The following is a 27,194-nucleotide window of genomic DNA, read 5'->3' as shown; positions in this document are numbered from 1 at the left end:
GAGATAATTATGAAATAGCGAAAAATTAATGGCATCATTGAAAAATCTTCTTCTCAAGAACCAATGGGCCAGGAAAGATGAAACTCATATGGAATCATTGTCAGGTAGTGTTGATTCAAATTTGTTCAAATCATGACCCCCAGGGGTAGGGTGGGGCCACAATGGACGATCAAAGTTTTACATAGGAATATATAGGAAAAATCTTCAAAAATCTTCTTCTCAAGAACAGCAAAGCTATGATTGGTCATATTTATATGGAAGCATTCTCATGTGGTGTAGATTCAAGTTTGTTCAAACCATGACCCCCAGGTATAGGGTGGGGCCACAATGGACGATCAAAGTTAAACATAGGAGGATATAGGAAAAATCTTCTTCTCAAGAACAGCAAAGCCATGATTGGTCATATTTATGTGGAAGCATCTGCAGGTGGTGTAGATTCAGGTTTGTTCAAATCATGACCCCCAGGGGTAGGGTGGGGCCACAACGGACGATCAAAGTTTTACATAGGAATATATAGGAAAAATCTTTAAGAATCTTCTTAACAAGAACAGCAAAGCCATGGTTGGTCATATTAATATGGAAACATCCTCAGATAGTGTGAGTTCAAGTTTGTTCAAATCAATAACCCTCAGGGGTAGGGTGGGGCCACAATGAAAGTTCAAACTTGTAGGGAAAAAAGTCAGTTAGTCAAAAAAATATGTAAGCATCCTTAGTTAGTTTGGCAACAGGTGTAGATTCAATTTTGATTAATTCATACAACCCCCCCCCCCCACTCCCTTTTAGGGGTAGGTCGGGACCGCTTATGCATTTAAGATTTTCAATACCAAACTGATTTTTGCCTTTTCCGAGCCACGGTGCTCAGGTGAGCTTTTGATGTTGTACGGTTGAGCACTTGCAAATTCCAGGATTTGGACAGTATATTAGCTTTTTTTTTGGCTTGTCAGATATTTTTGGAATTGTACCCCCCCCCCCTTTCAAACCGTTGCTACGGGCCTGCACTCAGACTAATGACTATCATTCCATTAGAAAAATGTCAAGTTTACAAAGCATCACGATTATCTCAGGCTATGGCCACTTTAAATCCAACTGTAACTGGTCTGGATTTTTTTTTAGTTTGCTGAAGACTCTATAATCATTATCATATCTTTTTTCCGAGAAGTTTAGGAGTAAAGGTCAATGTATAATAAATTTCAATATGTGATCGACTTAGCCTCCCCCTGGGCCTGATACTGGGGGACATGAATTTTCAACTTTTTTATTGGGCCAGGTGCTCATTATAATCATGCAAACGATTTGCCTGCTTATATGTCCATAAGTGAAAAGCAGGACAACAATTCTGAATAGCAAAATGTCACCGAAAAAAATCCAATAAAATCTGGGCTATTTTATTTTCACTTTGCATTAATTAGCACTTTCAGGTTGCCCCTTGAATTTGCATTTAGCCTGAGGGCAGGACAATTAAATGCAAAGCAACTTGTTTCCCCCTTTTTTAATCACAAATCTTTTTCAAAAGTCGACCTTTATTTAACAACTGTAATTTTAGAAGAAGCTTTCTTATAGCAAAAATGAAATCAGCTTGAACTGTCCTAATCTGTTCAGTGTGTTCATGTATTAGGACACTGAATGGAAAAAACTAAAACCATTATTTTTAATTTATACTTTTAATTAATATAAATACAACTTTCTTGCACAACTTCTAAAAATATAATAATGATGAATGAATTCTAAAAATGAAATGAATATGAAAAGTTCATAATAAAAAAAGTTGAAATACTAAAAGTTTATAGAACATTTTGAAAATACAAACAGTCATGCAATATATATAAGACAAAGGGATATTCCTTTTTTCTTCACAAGTGCTATCAATGGAATTCATACATATGCTCTGAAATATGGCAGTGCTGTTCATAGCTTTAAATCAATTTACTAAAGGAAACTATCTTTGGTAATATCTTTGTCTGTACATCAATTTTTTTTCTTCCTCCAGTCAGGAGCCAAATGTATTTGAAAATGAACTTGGTATTTGAAAATAAACAAGACTTGGTTATCTATAATGTGTGAGTTTGACTCTATTTCAGTGGGCACTTCTCTTCCACTACATTCTCTCTCTCACTCTCTCTCTTGGCACTAGTCTTCCATTACAATCTCTTTTTCTGGGCAATTCTCTCATTCTCTCTCTCTCTAAAACACATGCATCTGCAAAACTATCCACATTTTCCTAGAATACATGTAGCAGTATACCAAGCAATCAAAAAAAAAAAATTGTGTAACAAGACTTTGTTGAACAGAATTAATTAGAACATGTAGAATTTTCATAAATTTGTTAAATCCCTTTAAAACACATCTAGATAAAATACTTGTCTCAATTTTATAATTCAAGCAACATTTAATCATATTGAACTATGGCAAGGTTAAGCAACTTTTGAGTATTTGAAAATATGTTAGTATAAAAAATAGGTATTGTTTTCAAAGTTCATCTGCTTCAAGTATTCTGCCTTTTATTACAATTCTCATTCATTCAAACTCAGTTTGAGCTATCAATCATCCCTAGTTGCCATGACAATAATGCAGTATGAAATATATGTCAATGATCATGCAATACTGCACTTCCATACTGAATATAGTTATGGTACAATGATGTACACAGTTTATGTTTGTGAAGCACCATTTTTTTCTTGCTTTTGTTTTCTTTTTGTACCAAAGATTCTGTGCTTTAATGCACACTTCTCCTTTAGTTATGTGAAATAATACACAATTTTTTTCCTGTATATACACACAAACAAGATTTCCTTAAAGCGAGATCATACAGCAATATGTATCACTTGGACATATCTTATGATTGCACTGGGTTATATTGTATAGGTCTGTTTATACATGCAGGATACATCCATAGTGTCAGAAGGGAAAAAAGCACCATCTTTGAAAAGTTGGAAGGTCACCATAATTATTTCCCAGACCTCTAACAGACAACACCATTGATGGTTCACATGGCAATGGTTTACATCCCAAGAACTGGAAGCACAGTGGGTTCACAACATAGATAAGGTCAAAGTCATAAAAGGCCACCAATCCAGAGTTGCCATGTCATCTGACTAGAATGAGGTCAAGGTCATATTTGACTGACCTGGACATGTCAAGCTGCAGAGCTTCCTTTTAAAATCACATGACATCCTCCAGTCTTGATTGGTTGATCTTTTTAATTGAAGAAGTAGGTAATGTGAAACAGGAGTACACATCAAACAACAACTTCATAAATGACCTTTTTTGGCTTCACATGTCCTTCAGGGGTGGAGTACCCACTTTCCTGACCACCTTTAGAAACATCTTTTCTGTCGTCTGGTGCTTCCAAGAAATGGTGAGGGTCTTTTCTTGGCGTTGATGGAGAACCTAGAGCAGATAAAAAAAAATTAAGAGGGACTTAGCTTAGTCAGCTGTATTGAAAACACTTTCCCCCCTTCCCAAAATACAACTCCACACCAAAAGGAACTAGCAAGTCACCTCTATTGCTCTACTCTGCTGACTGACAGACTAATTTTTTTATGCACATTTGCATGAATCTTTGAAATTTAGTACATATATTACCATTTCATAAATGACAGCATTATCAGGATAAACAAGCTTTTTTCAATTACCCCCCCCCCCCCCTTCTTTCTCTACACACATATATATATATATACAAAAAAAATTGTCTGCCTTAATAATCATCGTTTAACCGATTTTTTTCTGCCTGACAACATAACAAGCTATTTTAAACTTTAACTTGGCAGGATTCTCCCCTCCTTTTTTTTTTTAAAGCTGATTATACCACAGGAAATTGATGTCAAGAAAACATGGAATATCAGGCTAATTTGCAGAAAGCTAAAATATCTATTTTAAAAATTCTCATCTAATCCATTAGTGAAAATACTATGAATTTTTGCATTTGTTACCTTAGTACATTAGTGGGCAGGCAAATTTGGCCAGATATTATAAGTCCATTATCTTAAAATACTTACCATTTTGAACTCCAAAGTAAGCTTCATTCTTCAAATCTAAAAATTTAAGATAGTAAATTTTATATGTGAAAGAACATGAATCAATAATTTTTTACACATAAATTGGAAGCAGAAATTACAAATCAAATCAGTTAATTAAATACACGCTGTACTATGTAAAAACTACCAAAGTTACAACACAACAGAATGAATTCTACAATGAAATATACACTGAATGAATTGATGATACCTATCTATATTTCTTCACTATATTCTACCTAACTACTCAGTATCTGTGAGTTTGTATCTCCCAGTTAAACAAATTTCTACATCAAAACATACCAAAAAAACAACACAAATAATGATGAATGATGTGGAAAGGGGGTTTTCTGGGGGTAACATTTAAACGCCACAATATAAAAGATCACTTCCCTATGAAAAAACACCTAATCCTATCATGTATCTGAAAGCCTGACCACAGCCCAGTAATAAGCATAGAGTTTTTTCTTGATACTTACTATGCATATTTCGCATGTTCATTTCATTTTCGTATTTTGCTAATTGAGAATCATATGAAGTATCTAGAGGGATGCTCCCATTTTTAACGACACTTTGGTATTGTGGTGGTGGATCAAAACCATTTCCCAGTGAACCTGCAACATGGGGTCAAATGAAAGTTCAAAGACGTGCATCAAACCAAAATCAAGTGAAATATATGCCAACATGCATATATATATAGTACCAATGAATTTAAATTGATAAATTGAAAATTCTTATTTTCTTTTCATTCTCAAACATGTCAAATTTACAACTGTGTTTCAAACAAATGTGTAAAAGAGAAAAAAAAATTCCAATCTAGCAAATAGAGCAAGCAGGCATACAGAATTAATTTTCCTACACTAATGAAAGTGATGTAAACCATGCTGTGCAGACATTAAATTACATGAATATATACTAAACATATGGGTGCTGTATTATTTGTAGCAATTTCTCCTGGTAGCCAATTACATCATTATGCAAAAATTTCTTTCCACTCACAAAGATGAAAAAAAAAATCCACCACATATGGCTTCCATCTTTGAAAAATAAGTTGTTTTAAACTGAATTTCAGAACAATTGTCTGCATTTTGTACATTCATGACTACTCTAAAAATGGCTTCTAAAAATGAAGCTACCATGGTATTTTAAACTGAATTTCAAGACAAATGGCTGCATTTAGTTCAGGGTTAGGCAATGTTGTTATGTTGGTATATTATACTTTTTCAGTCAGTGCCATGATATTGGAATATTTTATTTTTTACTGGTGATATCAATGACTACAGCTATATACTATACAGATATTACTTTCAGACATGAAATGTTAACAAACATGCTATACGTGCTGGTCCATCATCAGCAGGATTGACAATGAGAAAACTGAAGACGTACTTTTTTCTGTGTAGGATTAATTTTTGCTATGTATGTGGTCACAACTTTTCTGCAGAAATTTGTCACAGTGTTTTTAAATGCATTAAGGAATATTATGATAATCCAAGAAATCGGCATTATTTTCCATTCATGGATTGAACAGAAATTGTAATTCCATGAAATTATGACCCCGTGGAGAAAAAGTATATTTACAATATTAGAAAAGAATGACTGCATTACCTGATACATAAATAAAAAAATACAATTTCAGATCTATACTATAAGTATGAAAAATATTTATGAGCTTTTATAAACCACCAATCCTGCTAATGACATGAACCAAATGGAATTAGTGGTACTCACAATATGCATGGTTACTATAGTGACTAACACCACGACTACCAGAAACACCCAAGCCATCGAGAAAGAGGAAATCTATACCTTGATTGTCCTGCCCGCGTTGAGGTTTGGGCGGGCCCAGTGAATTTCCATTGGTTTGGAGAGTAGTGGTCACTGGCCGACTAAAAAGATAAAAGCAAAATACACCTAAAAACAGGGAAAAACAGTACTTGTTACTGTAGGAATTCTATATCTGGCACACAAGGTCATTTTTTGGAAAGTCAGTATTGCATGATGTCTATTGACAAGGAAACAATACGCAAAGGTTACACCCTTAAAGTCTCATTTTGATACTTTTTTCAATGTCAAATGGAGTTTACCTGTTTCTCTGTAGGAAACAGCTAACTGAATTTACATTTGATAGTTGTAATTCAAGGAAGCTTACCTTACTGAAGTGGATGGGTTGCCATAGTGTTTTGCTGTAGAAAAAAAAAAAAGAAATAAAAATTAAAGATTTTGTTTAAAGCATTGCATGTCTATGAATAATTGTTAAAATATACCAAAAATTTATGCAAAACAATTACACTGCAGTATATAAGCAGTATGAGAAAATGTCTATTATACAACAACACAAAGCCAGAATGTCTTTACATGAATGGTTTAAACAAGACAGAGGAGTACGACAGATAAATGACTTCTTAAGCTGAAAGCATTATTGAAATGCAGAGGAAAAATAAAACATTTATCTAGATAAAGATCAATTACTCCTCCCTTACCATTTGTTCTACGGCGACAGATGATGACAATGAGAACGATGATAAGACTAAGTAAGATGACAGCGCAGATGACTCCAATGATGATCACCTCTGTCTCTGATAGATCAGTTTTATCAGCTTGTCCTAAAAAAAAAGGTAAACATTTTAGAGTATTTGGTCAATGTTCTCTGGCTCTCACGTTCAACATCTTGAAATGTTAAAATTTTCTTTAAACCCAATGCCCATCTTAACGAACATTACTGTCTCAAATGTTGCCTAAACATGTGTATTAGAAATGGGCAAGAATATAAAAGGAGCTTTAAGACATATTTTTCGCTAAAAAAAATTTGCTGAAATAGCATTATCATTCAGAGATAGTCTTAAATTTTCAAAAATAATTTTGTTTGTTCTAAAGAGGTATGCTCTTTTCGATCCTTTATTTACATTTGGCAATGAAGATGAATTGCATATACTTGTATGCATTAATGGTTTTTCACAAGATTCAATTAATATGACAGCAATGTAAACAAAACCCACTAGCAGAGTACACAGTGACACTTTCATAATGGTTCTATACAGACAGGTTATGGGACAGATTTCTTTTAAATCATATCGTTCCTGCCTCATTCTGTCAATACATCATTGATTCTATAGTCCTAGACAATGTGCCTAGCATTATGGTAATTTTATCTTTAGCCCCAAACACAAAAAATACACTGACTGAATCTACTCTGAAAACGTTATAGAAGATTTTATGAGGCCTTCTTTTCCCCATTCCCACACTTCATACGCTTCATTGGACAGTGACACAGAAATTATCATATAAATATATGAACACTCTCAGAATTGCCTGGTGTAAAATGACTTAATAATCATCATTTTACATAATAAAACATGTCATAGTCCCATCATCTTGGCCTGGGAAAGTAAACTAGATGAACACAACTTTCCGTCTGACAATGACATTGAGGATGTTATCAGTGAAATTATTTCTTGCACAAGTTCACAATGAAAATGGAGAAATCTTTGACTGCTAAGCAATATGACCTGCAATAATTCATGATGTCTGAACACACATTATACAATGTGAGCCAGATATTTTCTTTATTACATATTTGATATCATATTGAATATGTAAACTGAAGTATTTTTTTTTTTTTTTGCATAGAACAGAGAACATTAGTTGATATACAAAGACAATTGTACATAAAAAAAGCATGATATCTTATATAGTAACAGCTTCTCTTGCAGTAAATCTTTAGAACAAATATGCTATGTCCATATTTATAGCAAAAGTAAATGCAAGCTGTCTGAAATCAATGAAACATCAATTCCCCGACAAACATTTGACTATTCACTGTTTGTTGATGGAATGAATAACCATGTAATCATGCATGATCATGATGATGCCTTGACACTTTTTAAAGAACAATATTTAGATTGTAAAACTTAGTAAACAATACACTTAAATAAGTGTGCTATTAAGCAAGACTTACTTTCTAAATTAACTCCATTTTCTGTTCTGTAAGACATCTTGTAAAATAACAATTTGTGAACAAAGGATACCAAAGAGAAAAACCTCAGTCCATGTGTTGAGCAGCAAACGGGGCTCAAAACAGGGGATATTAGGAGGATAAAATTAATTATTTATAGAACCCTTCTACAAGTTACCATGATTTACGACACATGAGAGATAGCCAGCTTGATTTCTAGGAACCTGATAATGATGAATAGGTTTACAATTTAATGTGTAATTAATACTTATAAATACATAGCCAAGGTAAACGGAAGGTACCTAGATCCTATGATGAGTCATTTCTTCCTATGTGCACCAGGTAAACATCTTGCTTTAAAAACTTATTTATTTCTTTGTTATGTGGGTCAAACCACAAACGACCCAAGTTGCTGTGTCATTTACTCGAAAGCATGTAACAAACTTGATATCTGTTTGGTTTTACATTTATACGCTGACCCCAGCAAACCCCTCTGCCATCCCTCTCTCTCATTCCCTAACAAACTCCAGTGCTAGGGAGGCTCAATTGAATGCACACACTTTCACATGTTTAGTTTAATTCAGCCTAATATATGTGTATACCACCAGCAGGGAAGTGCTGTGAGATGGAGTCTTGTTGGAAATCTGCCATCCTCTGTCGACCTTGGTGCCTTACTTTTACATTACTAGAGACCTTTACAAACAGGCAGCCTTTATGTCAACATTGTCTTACACTGACCACTTAGGTAGCTTTTTTTTCCAAGAGACCTCAAGTGTAAATAACATGAATAAGCTTGGCACCTGATATCCTACAGAATATTGACCACCTTTATGTATCATGAATACAAGGGACACCCATCAATAAAAAGCTTTACCCAGGTTTGTCAAGTGTGCTATGTAAATACATGTATGTAAAAGGTGTCACTGACTTCATGCACCTGTCTAAATGTTTTGTTCAAGTGAAACCTTCTATATTAAAAGTGAGACATATTGTGAAGGGTTGTCATCTTTTAACTGAAAATAATACTGTGTTATTTTTAAAGTTCACAGAATTCCATTATCATTGACTCTCTGCAAAATTACACAACTCATGATGGTAAAATAAGCTGCTCTCCTTCCCATGTTGCCTAGCAAAGGACACTTCACAAAGACATTTAGTTAACATAAACAAAGAGAGTTTTCTTTAACTGACTGTAAACGCATTCTGGCAGCGATGGATTATTACCCCGAATTACAAGATAGGTCTGCCATCATCCATTATTTAACACTCCAGAAATTCCAGCTAACACTCGACTTGGTTCAGCACCAAAAAACCAAATTGTGTATAAAATCTACAAGCTTCAGGCTTCTCTCAAATACACATGATGCATCTTACGAGGTATTTACAAAGAATTACAAGGAAAATAAATTGTAACCTTGAACAGTACAAGTGTACAAATGTAACCTAAAGCATTTATGGATGTCAAACTGACCAGTTTTATGTCCCATTCAATCATCTCCCCAGCTTAATTCTTCAGCCCTCTTAACATGCCAGAATTGGCATCCTACCTTTCCACTTGATCACTGACCCAAATTTTGTTTTTCCATTAAACAGGAATGTTTTTCAATTGATCTTCTTCTGTTCTGCTTGAGTGATTGGACTTACTTATAAATTGCCTTAGATCTCAGAGTGGAAAAATTCAAATGATTAATTTAAACTTCAGTAGTAACACTATTTAGAACCAATCTTAAAAGCAATTACTTTAGTCAGTTTTTTTTCATTTGTTATTTTGTTAACAATCCAGTTTGGACATTTAATTTATTATTTTCTTTTATAACAAGAAGACATCAATTCCATTTTTTCAGGTAAATTAAATGGGGACTGTCGAGTCTACTTCTTTCTTTCCTTTGGAAGCTAGATCTATAGTTAATCTGATTGCATAGGATAATCCTTACTGTATTAATTAAGGATCAGCAAAGGAATGCTGTGAAAAAAGGACTTTACACTATGACCCCTAAAGTCTGCAAAGCCCACTGATGATTCATATATATACATGTATACAAACAGTCTGACATTGATAAGTTACAAAAGCTAAAAAATGTCCAGAAGAAACCATTGTCTAAACTGTTTATTAATTGGAAAAAATAAAATAATCACAAAATCATGGGAAGAAAAGCTTACCAGACATTTCAGCAAATATCTGAGGAAGGCACAACAAAACGCAAATATTCTCTATGTCAAATTTTCAGTATGCCACATGACTTTTTGATCACAATAACTTTAATATCATGCGCTGAATACTGTAATTTTCCTCCCGAGAATTAGTCCTTAATTAATAAACGGCATCAAAAACAGCATATCATCAGTACTGCACCAGGAACTGGGGCATAAAACCCCATCAAAATTCCCAAACGACCGTGAGGTAGAGTCTCTTTTTCCTCAGAATTGTTTGGGATGGTTAGGTCGATCGTAGACAATCAGCCCCCAGGGTAAAAGCTTGTCCATTTACTAACAATCCTGCCGAGTGATTACAAAATGTGATAGCATTAACTTCTAACGACTGCCTTCCTCAGTTCGCTTACACAGAACTCCAGAAGCGTATGGAAATATTTTCTGGTACAGGTGTAAACATAAACTCTCGCTAAAGATCAAGCTAATAAGATCCTAGAGAGATCGTAAATGTTCACAATGAAGACTGATTTTCACGAGGAAGCCATTTTCTCATACCATTTTTGTCAGGTAAAGGCTTGCTTCGCGAATGAGCTTGAAATCAAACGAGTGCGTGTCATATGGGGGTATTTTTTTGACAAATAAAAATCGGGCAAATATAGGCTATTCAAAATTACTCGTTCTATTGTTTACATTTTATAAGAGTAATTTTACATATCAGGAAAAGCATGTGTTTCATAATGAAATAATAATAAAGCCTTTGCTAATTTACATATCCTGTGTGTGGCCCCAAGTTGTCATTATGTCGATCAAAACATCCAGGTGATCAAGTTGTTTATGCCCAGGTAGAGTCTTCGCACCCCTTTCTTTAATAATAGAATAGTCCAACTGACACGTTTAGTTGCTAACCAGATCAGTTTATTGCAAATCAAAGGGAACCATACGGTGTAATTCAATTAAATGCATTTTTCCCCCAAATACCAACTATTTTTTTGTCAAGAGTTTCTTTTTTGCCTTATATTCATAGCAACATCAATCATTTAAAGTATTTACTGTAGGCATTTTTTTTAATACAAACACTGACAAAGTTAATGCAAAGAAATAATTGCACTTATTATATTTGACATAAATTTCAGTTCAAAAGTTTTAAAGAACATGTTACTGATATTTTGAGAATTGGTTTAAATTACTCAAAGCCTGGTACATGTATATTACATTCAATTGGACAATTTCCACACGGCAATTGAAAACAATTATACATTTGTATACATCACTCTATATAGATTTGAGGGTAATTTAACTGGTATAAAAGAAATATGTAACATAAATTTTTCTTTTGATAATTTTCTTTGAACAGTGAAATAAAATGTTTCCAATAAAGAAATTTAAGAATGTGGTTCAAGTGTACCAGCAATGCTAATAAAGTGTAATGCATATATGCAGATGCTTTAAAAGAGAAATTCACACCACACACATTAAAATGCATGGTACAAGAATATATTAAAATCCCACACTTTGTTAGCAAGCTGAGAAGAATATCAATGCAAGTGGAAAAAAAGACTATAGTGATTTTCTACAGTTTCAGTTTTTTGATTACCTACGTTAAGTGTACAATACACAAAAAGCTAGTTTCTGATTATGAGTTCAATTGACTTGGATAAAAACAAAGATACATGTATTTACAGTCTGCATAGATATTCACACAAAGGACACTTACTTTGGAAACCATATTTTGGGTAGTCACCTAAAATTTACAAAGCAACGAAATAAAGACTGCAAATCTTTATATACTGAATACATGTGCATATATGTATTACAACTACACACGTGTGGGGGTTTCATAATGATTTGACTCCATATATATACACAACAAACAGAAAATGTATGCCCATATTCAATCTTGTCCAAAGGATCCAATTCACTCTGAACACTTTTACTGAATTTTGTTAATTATAATCAATTCCAGGTTGTGGTAAAAGTGAATATATCATGGCATTTAAAATAGAAAAAGGCATCTCTCCCCAATTCGATCAACATTCTAACATCTTAATACTGTCTTATAAATCAAAATCTATCTACTTACTTATTAGTGCGGCCAGATGAACCCCACAGATGTCCGGTCTGACAGACAGACAGATTGAAACATTGAGGCGATTGATGCTATCACTCTGCAGACTCAGTTCTCTAGTATCCTCTGTGGCAGGGAAGCACTCCCTCCCACTCATGGGAATGGTCTGCCAGGTGCTCCCACTGTTAACACTTATTTTCACTTTGACACAGTATGTGGAATTTAAAGTAAATGGTATCATTAATCTTTTGTTTTCAGCTGAGTAGTCTGGTATGTTATTAACTAATGGAAATGCAAAATCTGGAAAAGAAAAGAACATTCTTATGATGGGAGAAAATGTGTTAAATATATATACATGTATAATATAGCCAATTTAAAAAAATCATGATCAAAGAATGATAACTCTTGAGTTACCTTTGGTCTTGATAATTATTTTCTGAGAGTTGTTTCCCTTTCCAAGAGAATTCTTGCCATACACATAAAACTGGTATGCTACTCCAGGCAGCAAATCTAAAAATAAAAAAAATATATGTATATATATATATATATATATATATATATATATATATATATATATATATATATATATATATATATATATATATATATATATATATATATATATATATATATATAAAATAAATCCACACACGTAGTCGTATATCAAAAAAAATCACAACACCGAAATAAACTCTACCGGTTTCATTTTCAATCTTCAGGAGTTTTTGAAGATTGAAAATGAAACCGGTAGAGTTTATTTCGGTGTTGTGATTTTTTTTGATATATATATATATATATATATATATATATATATATATATATATATATATATATATATATATATATACAGTGGCGCCGGACACCTCTGTCCCCAACGAAATCGTCCGGATAAATGAATCGTCCGGATAATTGAATCACATCTCAAAAAGCACTCTCTATGCATGTATATATGCACATTCTTGTTTCAAATGTGACAGCAAAGAAAAAACTTTTAAATTATATTTTGGTTTATTGTTTTAAAAACAGTAATTGATTAAAGAAAAAATATATTAAAATGTAATTTACGCAATAAAAATAAAATGGATGGGCAATTTTATGCTGAGACCTCCTTTTTTAATTCGCCTTCTCTTTGGCTTCATGGGCTGAGCAAATTTTGATCTACAGTTCTTTTATTTAGCCATATATTATAATTCTTGAAGCTCATATGCTATGACAGAACTCTTCAGCATCATCATTAAAAATGTTCAAATATAAACTAACCCCATATATTCCCCGTATATTCTTTACACAGGGTTACTATGAAATTAACTGCAAGCTGGCTCAAACAAAGTATTAAAAAAATTCGTGAATTCCGATCATTAAAAATACCTTGAAAAACGTAATCAACTTCTGTACGTAACGCCAGTTTGATGTATCTTTTCTAAGTAATGAACATATGTAAACGGTAGTACATTAAATAGAGATATTTCTTCAATTATGTACCTTTCTAAACTGTCTTGTGGGGGAAAAAGCGTTTCAAATACAAAATAATGCAATCGTCAGGATAAAGAGCATTACGAAATCGCTCGTTATTTATATTTTCATTTTATTTACAAACAAAATTCTCATGAATTTACCGATGTACATACGGTTAGCAATATGATTTTGAATGGATTATTATTTGATTAATGCACAGTGTAAGCTAAATTCTTTGAGCTTGATAATAAAGATAAACGTGTTATTGAATTGGGGTAAACACAGGCTAAATATAGACGCTATTGTTTGTAGGTCACAGGTAACTGCCTTCAAACTGACTGCATGGCCAATCTTTTTACAACAATTAACACGAATGCAAGCTAAGTGTGAAAAACTCGTTTCTTGAAAAATTACCATCCGGATAACCGAGTCATTTTTCAGTGAACTATTACGTTTTGTAGTAGAAATTGACCGTCCGGATACGGAACGCGAATTTCCGGATTAATGAGACAAATAACGTGGAAAAAATCGGTTCCCAAAAAATATCATCCGGATGGTGAAGCGTCCGGATAAATGGCATCCGGATAAATGCGGCGCCACTGTATATATATATATATATATATATATATATATATATATATATATATGAAAAAAAACCCAATAAGATTGTTTCTTTCTCAATCTTTTAGTCCCCAATAAATGAAAACATCAAGCAGTGAAAACTAACCAGTGATGTTGTGCTGAGTGGCATCTGGAGGCGAGACAGTTATATCTCCTGTGTAGATGGGAGGAACACTACTGGTGAAATGAATGTGAAAAGACTGGGGCTCCCCACCATCAAACCCTGGGGTCCAGCGCAGAAAGACTGACTCCCAGGTGTAGGATATCACAGACAGGTTGTAGGGAGCTTCAGGGCGATCTACATCAAAAATTTAGTTTGATTAGAAATTTTCAAATCATGAATATTTTTTTTATAGATACACAATATCCTTAAAAAATTACTTTAAAACATTTAACTTCTGCATTTAACAAATGTTAACTTACTTTTCACAGTCAAACGCACTGTTTTGTGAGCTTGACCATTAGAATTCTGACCAATGCACACATATTCCCCAAAGTCACTGGCCACCACATCCCTGATGGACAATGAGCTGCTAGCCTCAGTGGCACTCAGCTGTATGGTTGGTTCCACTGTAAACCGGGATTCTGATTGGATGATTTTATTGTCTCTGAACCATTCAAATGAAGGCACAGGATAACCTTTACCAGTACAGGTCATGGTAGTGGAATGATTAACCGTGGTGGCTACCTTCTCAACAGCATCTATTGAAGGTTTAACTGCAAAATTGAAGGAAATAAAATTATCCTGAGCAAAAGTATTATGAATTGAAAATATATCAAGGTGCTTAAATTGTTTTTGAATATCATTTATCATCTGTCTTACGTCAAAATTATAGAAGTTAAACCACAGTCCACATCTGATAAATCCCTAAAATATTTTCAAGTTTATATTAATGCAGGGTCCATTTTACAAAAGACCAGAAACTTCAGTTGATTGTAAAATTTTGCAAAATTAGTGATTCTGTTTAAAATTGCTAGCATTAAAGTGTCTTTCTACATACCTTTTTAAAAAGATTAAAACAATTTTCATTTAATGTAAATTGAAAAGTTACTAGCAGAATTAAATTTTGGTCTTAGTCGTAAGTTCTTTTGTAAAAACGGACCCCAGGACCCTAATTACACCCTCAAGTAGCAAAGTACAGCTGAATGCTACTACTGTAAACCAACTTCTGTGAGAAATATCCGCGACCTTCTTTTACTCACGAACATTTTCTTACTGCAAACTGTTTATTTCACTGAGTACATATGTAGAAAATTTCCTCAGATACAAAAATTGATCGCCATGGACAGATTTCAACTTGACAAATCGTGAATAAAAGCTGTCGTGAATATTAGTTGGTTTACCGTTTTCTGCCCTTTACTTACACATGATGTAAAGCTCTAAATTATGTTGTTCACCTCCCGATACTTCCCGGCAAGTAAAATTAGCAATATCTTCAATCATCAAACCTTGTCGCCCAGTACCTGCCATACAAGAAAATTAACTATTGTTGTACTCATAGTTTCTTCACTGTAAGTGTAGTACCAGTTCATATTTTTGAAAATATGTAATAAAACCGAAGTCTATAGAACTCATTCATTTCTCTTATATTTATACTTCTAATAACTTCAGAAAAAATTCTAGAGTTATTCCCCTTTAATTGTGATTTTCTCTTGAAATGTAAAGATCATACCAGCAAAATAAAGTCTGGAGCTGACTAGTTTACTGTAGGTTTCTATAGAGGTGATCTCTTCAGTTATGTTGTACAGTGGTCCGCTCTGGATGACCTGACCATTTTTCAGCCATTCCAACCTTGGCTTAGGAAGGCCTCGCACCTTACATACGACGGAATACATGGATTGGTTAGAAGTGATGCTTGCACTAGTTGGTGGAAACTCCACAAATCTAGGTGACTCTGGAATAATGACAAAAAGTTAATCCAAGTTATCTTCAACTTTACATGCATCATAATTACAATTGTGTGTGTTATATTAAAAATACTTTGCACTTGAGTGTGAAGTTGCTCATGACCTTGTTCAGCAAGTAGACTAGTCTATTTAACAATACAAGGTAGGGTAAACTTAAATAAACTGAATTTAAATTGATTTACAAATTAAATACTTGATGCATTTGAAATGTCATGAAGTTATGTGTTAGTGCCTAATTCCTACCTAGTACTTCAACTATGATTGTGGCTGTGCCTCCTCTTCCCATTACATTATAGGGAGTACAAGCATACTGTCCATTGTCAGCAAGTCTAGCAGACTGAATGGTCAGTGTGGATCCTTGGCTTGATAAAACTTGATTGGTATCTATCTTTCTCCATTCATACTTGGGAATTGGATATCCTGAAATGATGATTTATCAAATGCAACAATTTACCCATTTAGAGTGTTGACCACAATAAGAGTTATCTTTCTTCTTCTTTATGTATATATTTCTATCACAAACCTGGTTCCGAGACAGAACAGGTGAGAGAAATGGTCTCCCCTATGTTCACAGAACTTGAGACAGCTTTGATTGAGGAATATCCAGGAGCATCTTGAAATAAAAGTTAAATATAAAATATCATACATCCTACAGTTTCTGATTTCTATTAGAACGACAATAATGGGCCTGATAATATTGGGAAGACAAGCTGATATTAAAAGAATACTAACACTGGACATAAACATAGGTATAGGCGAATTTCTGATTTTGTTCAACTGTTTGCCCCGATGGCTCTAGTCGATACATCACGATACAGGTGTAGTTTCCTTCATAGTCCCTGGTGACAGGGGAGGCAGTGAAATTGGCTGAAGTGGATTCTCTAGAACTATCTAGCTTCTTCCACTTGACAGACAGTGGTGGAGGGTTGGCATCTATAGCACAGTGAAGGTTCAGTACCCCTGAGTCATTGACCACTGCTGTGGCTGGTACAGTGATTATGGGTGGATCTGTAACAGTAGTATACAGGTATTTGATTAAAGTTGTCTTTACTAAGAAACCAATTCAGAGGGCATTATTTACCAATGACAATGACAATGAATTTATTCTCATAAACTGACATTAAGTACAGTGTAGAGACAGATTACAAATATAGTTAAACATATGTGCATGCGTGAAACAGAAAAAGTACAAAGTCAAAAAGCTAACAATGACCTAACCAGGAGAGCCAACTCTCTCAAAAATAATTTTTATAAATTTACACAGTTTTGTCAATTTAACTGTATTTTTTGTATTAAAAAGTTGTTCAAACTTATACACATTTGGATATACAATGTACCAGAATACAGGCCATGAATATACTCAATCTTCACATATTTACACAGTGTTACTTACAGATAACTCTAACAGATGTACTTTTGCTGTCAGACTGGACCTGTCCATTGATAGTGTTGGAAGCAGAACATGTATATTGTCCTGCTGCAGTTCTCTCAACACTAGAAAATCGTAGCACTGCATCAGTATCTGAAACACAGTAAAATAATTTGCAATGAAATTACCCTGTATTCTTCAAATTAACATTTTTTGCCTTTTCATCATTTTAGAAGGGAAAAAAACCAAACAAATGGTTGATCCTGATCCTTACTTTTCATCAAAATTCAGAAAGACCATGTATTTTGTACATGGAAAAATCAATACTTTTTTTGTAAAAAATACACAGCATAAAATTCATTTATTGATTTTTGTGTAAAGTTGTATAAATGTACTGTGCATTTTCCCAAGAAATAAAAATCTGAAGTACATATTTACTAAAATGAATGGAATTAATATGAAAATCACACTTACCCTGTAACACCTGGGTATCTTTTTGCCATCTGACCCTGCTGACCTGGGGATTAGCACTGACAATGCACCTTAACTGACTGGAGGATCCTAGGAGGATGTTCAGGGGAGAGGGCTCCAGAGTTATTCTGGGTTTATCTACAAAAAGAGAATTAAATTACTTTACTCCTATAATTCATCACTTGATCTACAGCATTCCATGATACACATTAAGAAAATTCATTTAACTTGATTAAATGTGAGGGTTTTTCAGTTCAATTCTATGGAAAGCTAACAATTTTTTCAGCATAAACTTTTAGTAAATGGTACTATGTCTCTCTCTCTCTCTCTCTCTTAATATATATAATAAAACTGTCCAGTTCAGCAATGCACCTGGATATGTTCCAGGTAAATTATATTCCACAATGAACAGTATTTCATATTAACAACATGTCTTTTTTGATGATATATGTAAAAAAAAAATTAATTTCATGATTATGGTAAGACTTAGGAACCACTCTAGATACAGAAACATGTACTTACATTGCACTTGTACAAGGAAAGGAACTTTGCTAGGATTATTCAGGTTGACATCATTCTTGGCAGAACAATAAAAGTTTTTATTATGATCTGTATATTGTAATTTGATGATCAGCTGACTTGTGACCAGAGTCTCAATGTTTCCATGTCCTATAGATGGTTTCTGGATAATTTGAATTGTAGCACTATCTGTTAACTGGGTGTCTTCTCGAAACCATGTAATTTCGGGAGGGGGGTTTCCAATTGAGGAACACGTTAGAGAAACAAAGTCTCCTTCAATCTGTGAGGGTCTGGTGTCATTTGTAATGACAGATATATTGTGTGGAGGAACTGAAAAGTAAAACATAAGTTTGTAAGTTGGTTATTTGAAAATAAAATTTTAATCTTGTTCAACAATGCTAAGGTCTATCAAGTTTTGATCTCTCAATATCAGATTGAAAATAGCCTCATTTCCTTAATAACAATGGATTACAAATTTAATTTTTAACACAGTCAAACATCATTATCTCAAACTCGATGGGACCAAGAAAAATCATCTAGATACATAAAGAAAAGTAAAAGGGACTGCCAACTTGGCTCGACATAGTTTATGAGATATCGATTATAAATCATAATTAGTATAATGTATAACATAAAATGTGCAATGCATCTAATGTATAACTTTTAATATTCATTTACATATAGCAGACAAAGATGTTATACATGAGTGATTGTGTGAGAAGAGTGACAGACAACTCTTTGTAAATGACGACTAGTTGTCTGACACTAAAACTTTCCAGTACAAAAAAATTAAAATGTCTGCTTGTTTAAGAGATGTTTATGAAACAAAGTTCAAATGGTCAAAGAGTAATTACAAAATCATAGGAAAAGAAGTGACCAATTGTATCTATTATTTTCATCTCCTTTGTAACCCTATATTCAAGACTATGCAGTTATCTTTGATTTGTAAAGTTACCTTCATGTATATAAATATGGTAGTAATTATTAAAGATGTACAAATCTAAATATAGTTTCAGAACCTTTTCTTTTTTTCTCTCTCTCAAATTTTTCTTCCAAACTCTCAAAAATTTTTATTTGTGTATACCAGAATTGGACTTTTTTCTTTAATACCAACCATAATATCCTTTTTATAAATATATTTTAAAATGCCTGTCATACCCCATACTATATCATACAATAGACATAGTGGAATCATTTCCATATCATAATGATCGAGTAAACTCACTGTAAACATTAAGATATCCCTTTTCTGGTGGAAGTCCCTGTACAGTACATGTGTACTCCCCTTGATCTTGTTTCTTTACATTACTAATATGAAGATTGAAGAGTCCTGTGATGGAAAACCGGTTGTCCACAGCCATGGACATATTGTTTACAAACAATGCACCCTGGGGACCGGACCATGTTGCCAAGTTAGCCCCAGTGTAGTCACAGGTGAAGGCAGCGTTTCCTCCAATAACGGAGGTTGTATCAGAAGGTTTCTCTACCCATGCTAAGCCCAGAACATCTACAATAAGAATAAAATTTTAAAAACTCAAGAATAATATCTTCATCAGATCTTATAAAGAATTAAGAATTTATTATGTGATTCAATGCATGTTTCTATTTATTCTTACGTGAAATATGAATACGTCTATAATTATTAATATACATAAAGAATGCAAAGACAGTCATTAAGAACTTTTGGTCAAAATTTTAAGATTTTCACTCCTTTGAAAACTGCAAATTAAATATGATCCTCTACATTTTAATTTTATGAAACTGCAGATATAAGCTGTAAAGCATGGTAAAGGTACCAAGACAGTTAGAATAGGAAGGTTACCTTGAAGACTGGACAGTATGACAAGCGTTATCCAGGCGATAGAGTGAATTCTACATGACATTTCACTGTGACTTGTATCATAATCAAGTAATCCACACAAAAAAAATGATCTTCCCTTGTTCACATTTATAACATCCACATTTAACAATAAAACACACAGAGCTGCTGAAAATGGTAATCCACTCTGAAAACAAATTGCTCCTTCACAGTTGCTTTAATTCACTCTTTTTGTTTTGGAAGTTCTTCCTTCACCTGTGCAAATTAATGAAACAAAATTTATGCAAATTGAAAATGAAAAGCATATGCAAAACAGACAGGTTGTCTGACCAAGAGAAAATACATAAACAATGACAGTTGGGGGATTTTTAATTTGGTGCTGAATGGTTGAGAAAATGTGGCCCTATAGATGAAAGAAGGGAGAGGGTCACAGTGTGATTAAAATTGTTTGTTGTTTTATGGGGGAGATTTTTGATAAGAGCCCCTAATAAAACTGTCCACTTCATTCCTTTTCCTGTTTAGCAGTAGCAACCTACTGCAGGTGTTGAAAACATCTTGTTCAAACACTAATGGCCATTACTGCAACATCTACTGGCCCCTCTGGGTGTTCAAACAAAAAGGTGCAATAATCCTATATAATGTTTATTTTCCATCAAAATCAAACAAGTTAATTAATTAACTTTTCATAAATGAACTTTTCTCTTTGCAGATTTAAAAACTACTTTTTTTTCTGGGAAAGTAAACAACAATGCCTATCTAGTTTCTAGGGACCTATATATCATTTTTTAAATTTGTCAAATTGAGGGTAATGACAATGTCTTTGTTTTTTTTTTTACATTTCTTTTAGATACCCATTTTTGTCAGCACAGAGTCAAAATATATTGTTTAAGTTTATTGACTTATTTTTCATTCAATGACTTAGTGTTTCATTATACGTGGTAGCAGAAATTAATTTCTTATCTACAAGGACTTCAAATTTCTCTTATTACAAAAAAGATTGATATACATAAAAAGGGAAGCATATCTACTCTATCCAGAACAATAAACAAACTCGTCTTAGTTCCACTGTCTTTATCTTTTCAGTTTTGCTGGTGAAGCATCACTTGAAGGTCTCCTGTTTTTACTGTATTCTAAATCAGTAATCGATATTTAATTAAAGCTTCCCTGTCTGGCGACCACCTATCTAATCTCTTCTTTAATTCTTTTTGATATTTGGGGCATGTTTCATTGGTTTACCTGGGGCTGCTCTAGGTCAATGTATGGATGGTGACCAGCTTAAGTGTTTTATGACCCTTGTCTATCAGTGATCTTGCAAATTTAATTGATGAACATTTGACAAGAGATATCTGTTGACAAATTGTTCTTTCTGCTTGTCATTCTGACAATAGCTATTTAGTCTCACTCTCAACTTAAGTTGAATTAAAGAAAGACCTTAAATTATCAGTCTATTTTAGTTGCTATTTTGCATCACCATGATGAATTTGCAGACAGATTGAAACAAAGAGATGTGATGCTAATCTTAATTCATTAAACATTTTGTGAAAAATAATTGTTCACCTGCTTGTTTACAGTTGATATGTCCACCTGTTTTCTTATTATATTGTTATTTCATTCCAACAAAACCCCACAGAGAAAACTCACAATCTATCCTTTTTATGGCTTACATTTACAAATTTGGTTAAAATTCATTTATAATGATCTAAAAGCCAGGTAAAAAAGAATATGTCCATAAAACCACTATGAAAAGAACAACCACAATTCAATTTACATTTCAATTTAGTTTGCAAACCTTAAACTGTACAACAACCTTAACTCCTTTTATCGAAGAGCTCTCAGAAGTCATGACATCATTAAACCCTGAGCTGTAAAGTCAGTCATCACAGCATGGACTGCAGTTTATGGTACTTTTACTGCACTTCATAAGGCCCACATAAAGATTAGAGGGGAACTCAATCCCCAGACAAATAGGAAAATTTTTATGTGTTTTTGGCTTGCTGGTGTTCCCAGGGAGGATAATGATAAAGAGGTGGGAATCCCTTTATATCCAGAAAGTGTGAACAGCTCACACACAGATGAGCTTTAGACTGGCCATACATAAAAATCTCCATTGAGTCAAATGAACAAAGAACTTCAAAATATAATATTTTGAATAATTGATAAAATGATTTACTCTCTGTTTCATGGTCCAAGAAGAACAGCTATTGGTACATTTGAGATCAACCTCCCCCCCCCCCCCCCCATCACCCTGTTTAAATCAACATCCATTGGAATATAGTAATGGTTGTAGCAAAATGATGAGAGAGAGAGAGAATCACTGCAGGGACCTTTGAAGTGGTCAGCTCTTTTATGCCACCTGTACATCATTACAGCTGTCCAATTGTATGTTCTTTTGTGACAAAGACATGACTGGACTCTTGTTCTAAACACTTACAAGGACAACATGACTTCCCCTCTTGTAAAGTCACGTACCTTGTTGGAATCACTTATTACATAAAATTATTTAATATTCTTATTTTCTCTTAAACTTTTAATGTTTATTTGTATTTTTTTCAATTACACTCTGAGGGTGGCAGGTTTATTTTGATTTATTAACAAGGAAATGAAATATTACACCAAATTTATGGCTAAACTCTCCCAGATTGCCATCAACATAAGAAGAAACACAGACAGGTAAAACCAAAAAAATAATTGTTGTTAATTTTTTTAAAAGGTAACAAAAGTGATACTTGAGTCAGCCATCAATATCAGTAAATGACAAACAAATGACAATGACAAAAATGACAAAAAAATATCTCCAATCAAAAATTCGTGTATGTTACTGAAATAGCCATATTTCCAATAATGCTTAAAGGTCGTCTTTTAAAAACAATTTTTAATACCTAAATAATAAAATCCATTTAAAAATCAAAGAAATATGAAAAACCCTATTAAATATATATATTAGTCAACAAAGGAAGCATATCAAAAGTACAAAAAGAAAACTTAATACCTGATGTGATTGTCATGTAATAATCCAAAAATCTATGACAATCTACATTGTCCTTTCCAAAAAAAACCCTAACTGTGTGTAACAGTCAATATATCCTGCAGTCCTGATCACAAATAAAAATGTGTCTGTCCAATGAGCTGTAAATGACGGACATTCATCATAGTTGTCAATCATTACACATCATCCCTTCTGTACAAATGTTTATTGCATGTCCAATGCAGAATCTGACTGGGGGTCAATAGGGGAAACTTCTTCCATGTGCAATAATTCTATATCTGTTTTCAATATCGGAGATGTTCCAGTAAATAGAACCATTCACCCAAAAGTCATAACTGTCCATACATTGCGGATGCTACTGGAAAAATGTTTTGAATGCTGTGACAATCAAAGTATATCTTATTAGCACATTTATCTGGTAATTTACAAGATTTATTAACAAAGAAAATGTAGGAGACTTGCTTGTATATATATCAATTCATTACAAAACAATGATCCACATTATTGCAACAAGAGGAAAACTGCAGAAAACAACAGGTTTGAAATATGAAGCATATACATTTTACCCCGAACCAGCAAAATTTACAATTTTTCCACAAATTAAGATCATACTGATAAGCAATAAAATAAATGCTTTGTTCATGGGATCAATATTAATTTCCTTGTGATGATGCAATGAAATAGAAGCAGATCTTCTCGCAACATCATTTAACAAAATCCAGTGTCTCTACCTGCAAACTTGGCCACTCCCTCAACTCTTACATTTTAACAGACAGCTCGCACATAAAATGCACTCAACAGATATTATTGATCAAATCCACAGTGTTTTCTAGATTTCAGCCAGGAAAATATTTATTCAATTGCCTTCAAAGATATCTGGATTGTCCATAAACTTCTCCTGGTCATCTAATTAAGTGCTGGTCTGTGCTGAAGTCTTATCAAGCCTCCCAAATTTCTGACATTTTTTTCACTTAACAACTAACATTCTTAAGTACTTCAAGAATGTGGGTATATCATCTATGGTGAGCTAATTGGTACCTGAGCAATATTTGAATTAAGTAATATGCATGACTACTACTACAAGGTGAACTAACATTACAAATATGATTTAATCATCAGCATTTCTGCATCTTGACACACAAGAGTTACCATCATCAAGACATTATCCAGGTAATTTATGTCATTACATAAGCAACCCTAACACATCTGAATATGCTCATCTTTAGATGAGATATATTTTACGTGGTAAAGATCCCACGACTTTCTTTACAAAAAATAAAAAAAATATCAGCTGATGCACCTGTATGTTCCGAATTTGATAGCTTGATTGCATAAGAGGGTATTGAAGAACACACAAGGTGTGACATAATTTGAGGGTAACTGGAGTTAGTTGCCTATGCCTGTCAAGCATGCCCGGGGAAGTATTGATGTTATGTAGTAATACACCACAATAAGGACACAGTCAGCAGGGGTAATCATCACTTTATTACCACACATTTTCATTTTCCCCTCCACTGCTAGAACAGATTGGGTACCCCTCACTATAATCCTGACTTCACTAATCCTCTGCTGTCTCTTGGCTTCACACTAATAAAATCAAGTACAAAAGGACTCGAGACACTCATCAGATTTAGGAACAATTTATAGAAATACCAATTAACAGAATCTATCTGAACATAACCACATGTAATCTTAGTATCAAATAGCTAGACAAATATATGTGAAGTCTTATAGACTAGCAGTTCTTAGAGACATTGTTGCAGAAATACTTATATTTCTGGAATGGTTTCATTAAACTTTGCACCTGAATGATCTGACGTAACCCTTTTTTTCCCTTAAAGTACATTGAAGAGGATTTAGAATTAATTTCAGACATATTTTAACTGCTGAGGACACTGTAACAAGCCCTATCACCTGTTCCTGATCTACGTATGGATATTAAGGGGACACTATATCTGTGCACCTTGAGAGTTCTAGGCAGAATCAGTAGACATCCTCTCATTACCATGGTAACTTATTCTCCTGCTGATGACACAATATTTAATCTAACAACAGGCTGATATTAAAAGGACATTATGACACGGAATCAACATGTTTCAGTTATGTTATACCATGTATAGAAATCCATATAACAAAACTGTTAGCTTCTAGTTAAAACTGCAACAATTCTTTCTAAAGTAATTATTTGTGACAGAATATCCTGTGAAGTTGATAAAAGATATAAATTTGCTACACATCATATACTTTGGATGCATCCTCTGAAATCTTATAGCCCCTCTGTTCTTCAGCTCTTTTTGAAGTAGAGTCCAAAGGAAACCATAAGGATCTGCTATATGAGAGCTCAGACTCCCACAGTAATGTCCCCTTATCATTGATACTCCCTATGGTAAATGCCATGTACCAATATAGTCATCAGCAATTAGTATCACTTAGCACACAATTATCTCATTGTCGGTCATCTGTCTGGTCAAAATGTTAATATGTCCTGCTGCATAAAAATAAAATTGTCTGCATATTGACCATATTCCCTATGGACTATTAACAAATTGACCTCTCCCTGAGAAACCAAAATTAATGATAGAACAACATTTCTTCTTCATTAAAGGTATAAATAACTTGATAAAATTATCATTTAGTTTGATATATCCCCCCACCCCACAAAATGAAGTTAGTCAATCCTTTACAATTACCTTGATTTAGTAAGACACTATAACTTCAGAATCCAGGCATTCTCCTTTCTGTACTGTTGATGTCAAGATTGTTTTTGTATAAAAACTCAAAAAAATCTCAGGCTTGCTTTCTGGTGTTGCAACTCCATAACAGAGAAGGCTGGGCCCTAACAACCTATCTCTAGAACTGATCAAGATATTTAAGAACAGCTGTAGACATTCATCAATAGTATCAAAATTATTTTTGCAGATTGTAAAATCTAAGTGTATTTGAACTGTGTGGCTCCTATATATCTGTCTTGAGCAACAGGACACCCCTAAAGCTCACACTACAACACTCCCTTGAGTTTATCAATTTTGATACTAAAAACACCCTCAAGATCCAAACCCTGAAAAACTTTCTTGTCAGATCACTTCATTAAATTCTGGTTTCCAAATTCATTGAAAGTGGAGTAAATCAATTCTCCAGAGAGATCCTGATATTTACTCAGTGCATTAATTTATCAAGCCTTCACAACAACAGTTGGACATAATTATATGATTCAATATTGCAGTAATTTATAATTTTAAGAAGTATGGGATATGCTGCCACAAAGGCTGGCAATAGGCTCATCTTGTCAACAGAAGCATGTACATTTACAATTGGTCCGTTTTCTTTCCAGGATTTATGTGTTCAATTTCAACATCAGTCCTGCACAGCAAATCTCATTACTGTTTGATAAGAAGGTAAATTGCTTAAATAAAACGATTGAAAAGAAGAAAAGGATGATAGGGATATTTCCTGATATCAACTACTTTATCTTGTGATTTCTTAAGGGTCTGATACAATGAACGAAAATGGTCTGTCACATATTTAAGCAAACACACTAACAAGTGATAATGGTTTTATTGAACACCTAAAAAGGGTCATCAAGAGGGAATTCTCTGTCCCCCACAAAAGTGTTGGTTTAACCTTTGAATTTTGAACATGGTCATAGAGAAAAATACTCCCAACCCACTGAGTAGAATATTTTAAACTTTTGTGTATTTTCACTTTCGTGAGCTTTTTTCTAACATTTTAAAAAAGAAATCCTGGGGAGTTTTAATGGTAAAATGTATTAAATGATGTATGGGATATGGGTGTACCATGGATTTATCAGATTAAATGACTGAAGACTCTGTTTCTTTACAAAACAGTCCTGCAGAGACAGACA

At 33.6% G+C, this 27,194-nt stretch overlaps 1 protein-coding gene across 6 annotated transcripts in view; it reads right to left on the bottom strand.

Moving 5' to 3' along the window:
• Positions 1-1,660: 1,660 nt before the first annotated feature.
• LOC133192122 (cell adhesion molecule DSCAM-like) overlaps positions 1,661-27,194 on the bottom strand; it is a 46,461-nt gene continuing 20,927 nt past the window's right edge. For 3 of the 6 annotated variants that reach the window (XM_061327990.1, XM_061327991.1, XM_061327992.1), the window contains 21 exons: positions 20,350-20,601; positions 19,753-20,034; positions 18,531-18,857; positions 18,012-18,146; positions 17,562-17,690; positions 16,901-17,176; positions 16,692-16,781; positions 16,412-16,588; positions 15,934-16,155; positions 15,626-15,724; positions 14,684-14,977; positions 14,367-14,558; positions 12,599-12,694; positions 12,200-12,484; positions 11,834-11,860; positions 6,497-6,619; positions 6,166-6,199; positions 5,745-5,902; positions 4,493-4,627; positions 3,996-4,031; positions 1,661-3,387 (listed from right to left, as the gene is read on the bottom strand). In XM_061327990.1, the coding sequence (XP_061183974.1) occupies positions 3,236-3,387; positions 3,996-4,031; positions 4,493-4,627; positions 5,745-5,902; positions 6,166-6,199; positions 6,497-6,619; positions 11,834-11,860; positions 12,200-12,484; positions 12,599-12,694; positions 14,367-14,558; positions 14,684-14,977; positions 15,626-15,724; positions 15,934-16,155; positions 16,412-16,588; positions 16,692-16,781; positions 16,901-17,176; positions 17,562-17,690; positions 18,012-18,146; positions 18,531-18,857; positions 19,753-20,034; positions 20,350-20,410 (3,330 nt within the window). In that variant the 5' untranslated portion in view covers positions 20,411-20,601 and the 3' untranslated portion in view covers positions 1,661-3,235. The remainder of the gene's footprint in view (positions 3,388-3,995; positions 4,032-4,492; positions 4,628-5,744; positions 5,903-6,165; positions 6,200-6,496; positions 6,620-11,833; positions 11,861-12,199; positions 12,485-12,598; positions 12,695-14,366; positions 14,559-14,683; positions 14,978-15,625; positions 15,725-15,933; positions 16,156-16,411; positions 16,589-16,691; positions 16,782-16,900; positions 17,177-17,561; positions 17,691-18,011; positions 18,147-18,530; positions 18,858-19,752; positions 20,035-20,349; positions 20,602-27,194) is intronic. The other 3 variants (XM_061327995.1, XM_061327996.1, XM_061327994.1) reach the window with 3 other exon arrangements.

This window comes from Saccostrea echinata, unplaced genomic scaffold (genome assembly GCF_033153115.1).
Source record: "Saccostrea echinata isolate AGI-Se365-2 ecotype Australia unplaced genomic scaffold, CSIRO_AGI_Sech_v1 ptg000025l, whole genome shotgun sequence".
Taxonomy (NCBI): Eukaryota; Metazoa; Mollusca; class Bivalvia; order Ostreida; family Ostreidae; genus Saccostrea; species Saccostrea echinata.
The sequence above is the reverse complement of the archived record's forward strand: the minus strand, read 5'-3'. Positions and strand labels throughout refer to the sequence as shown.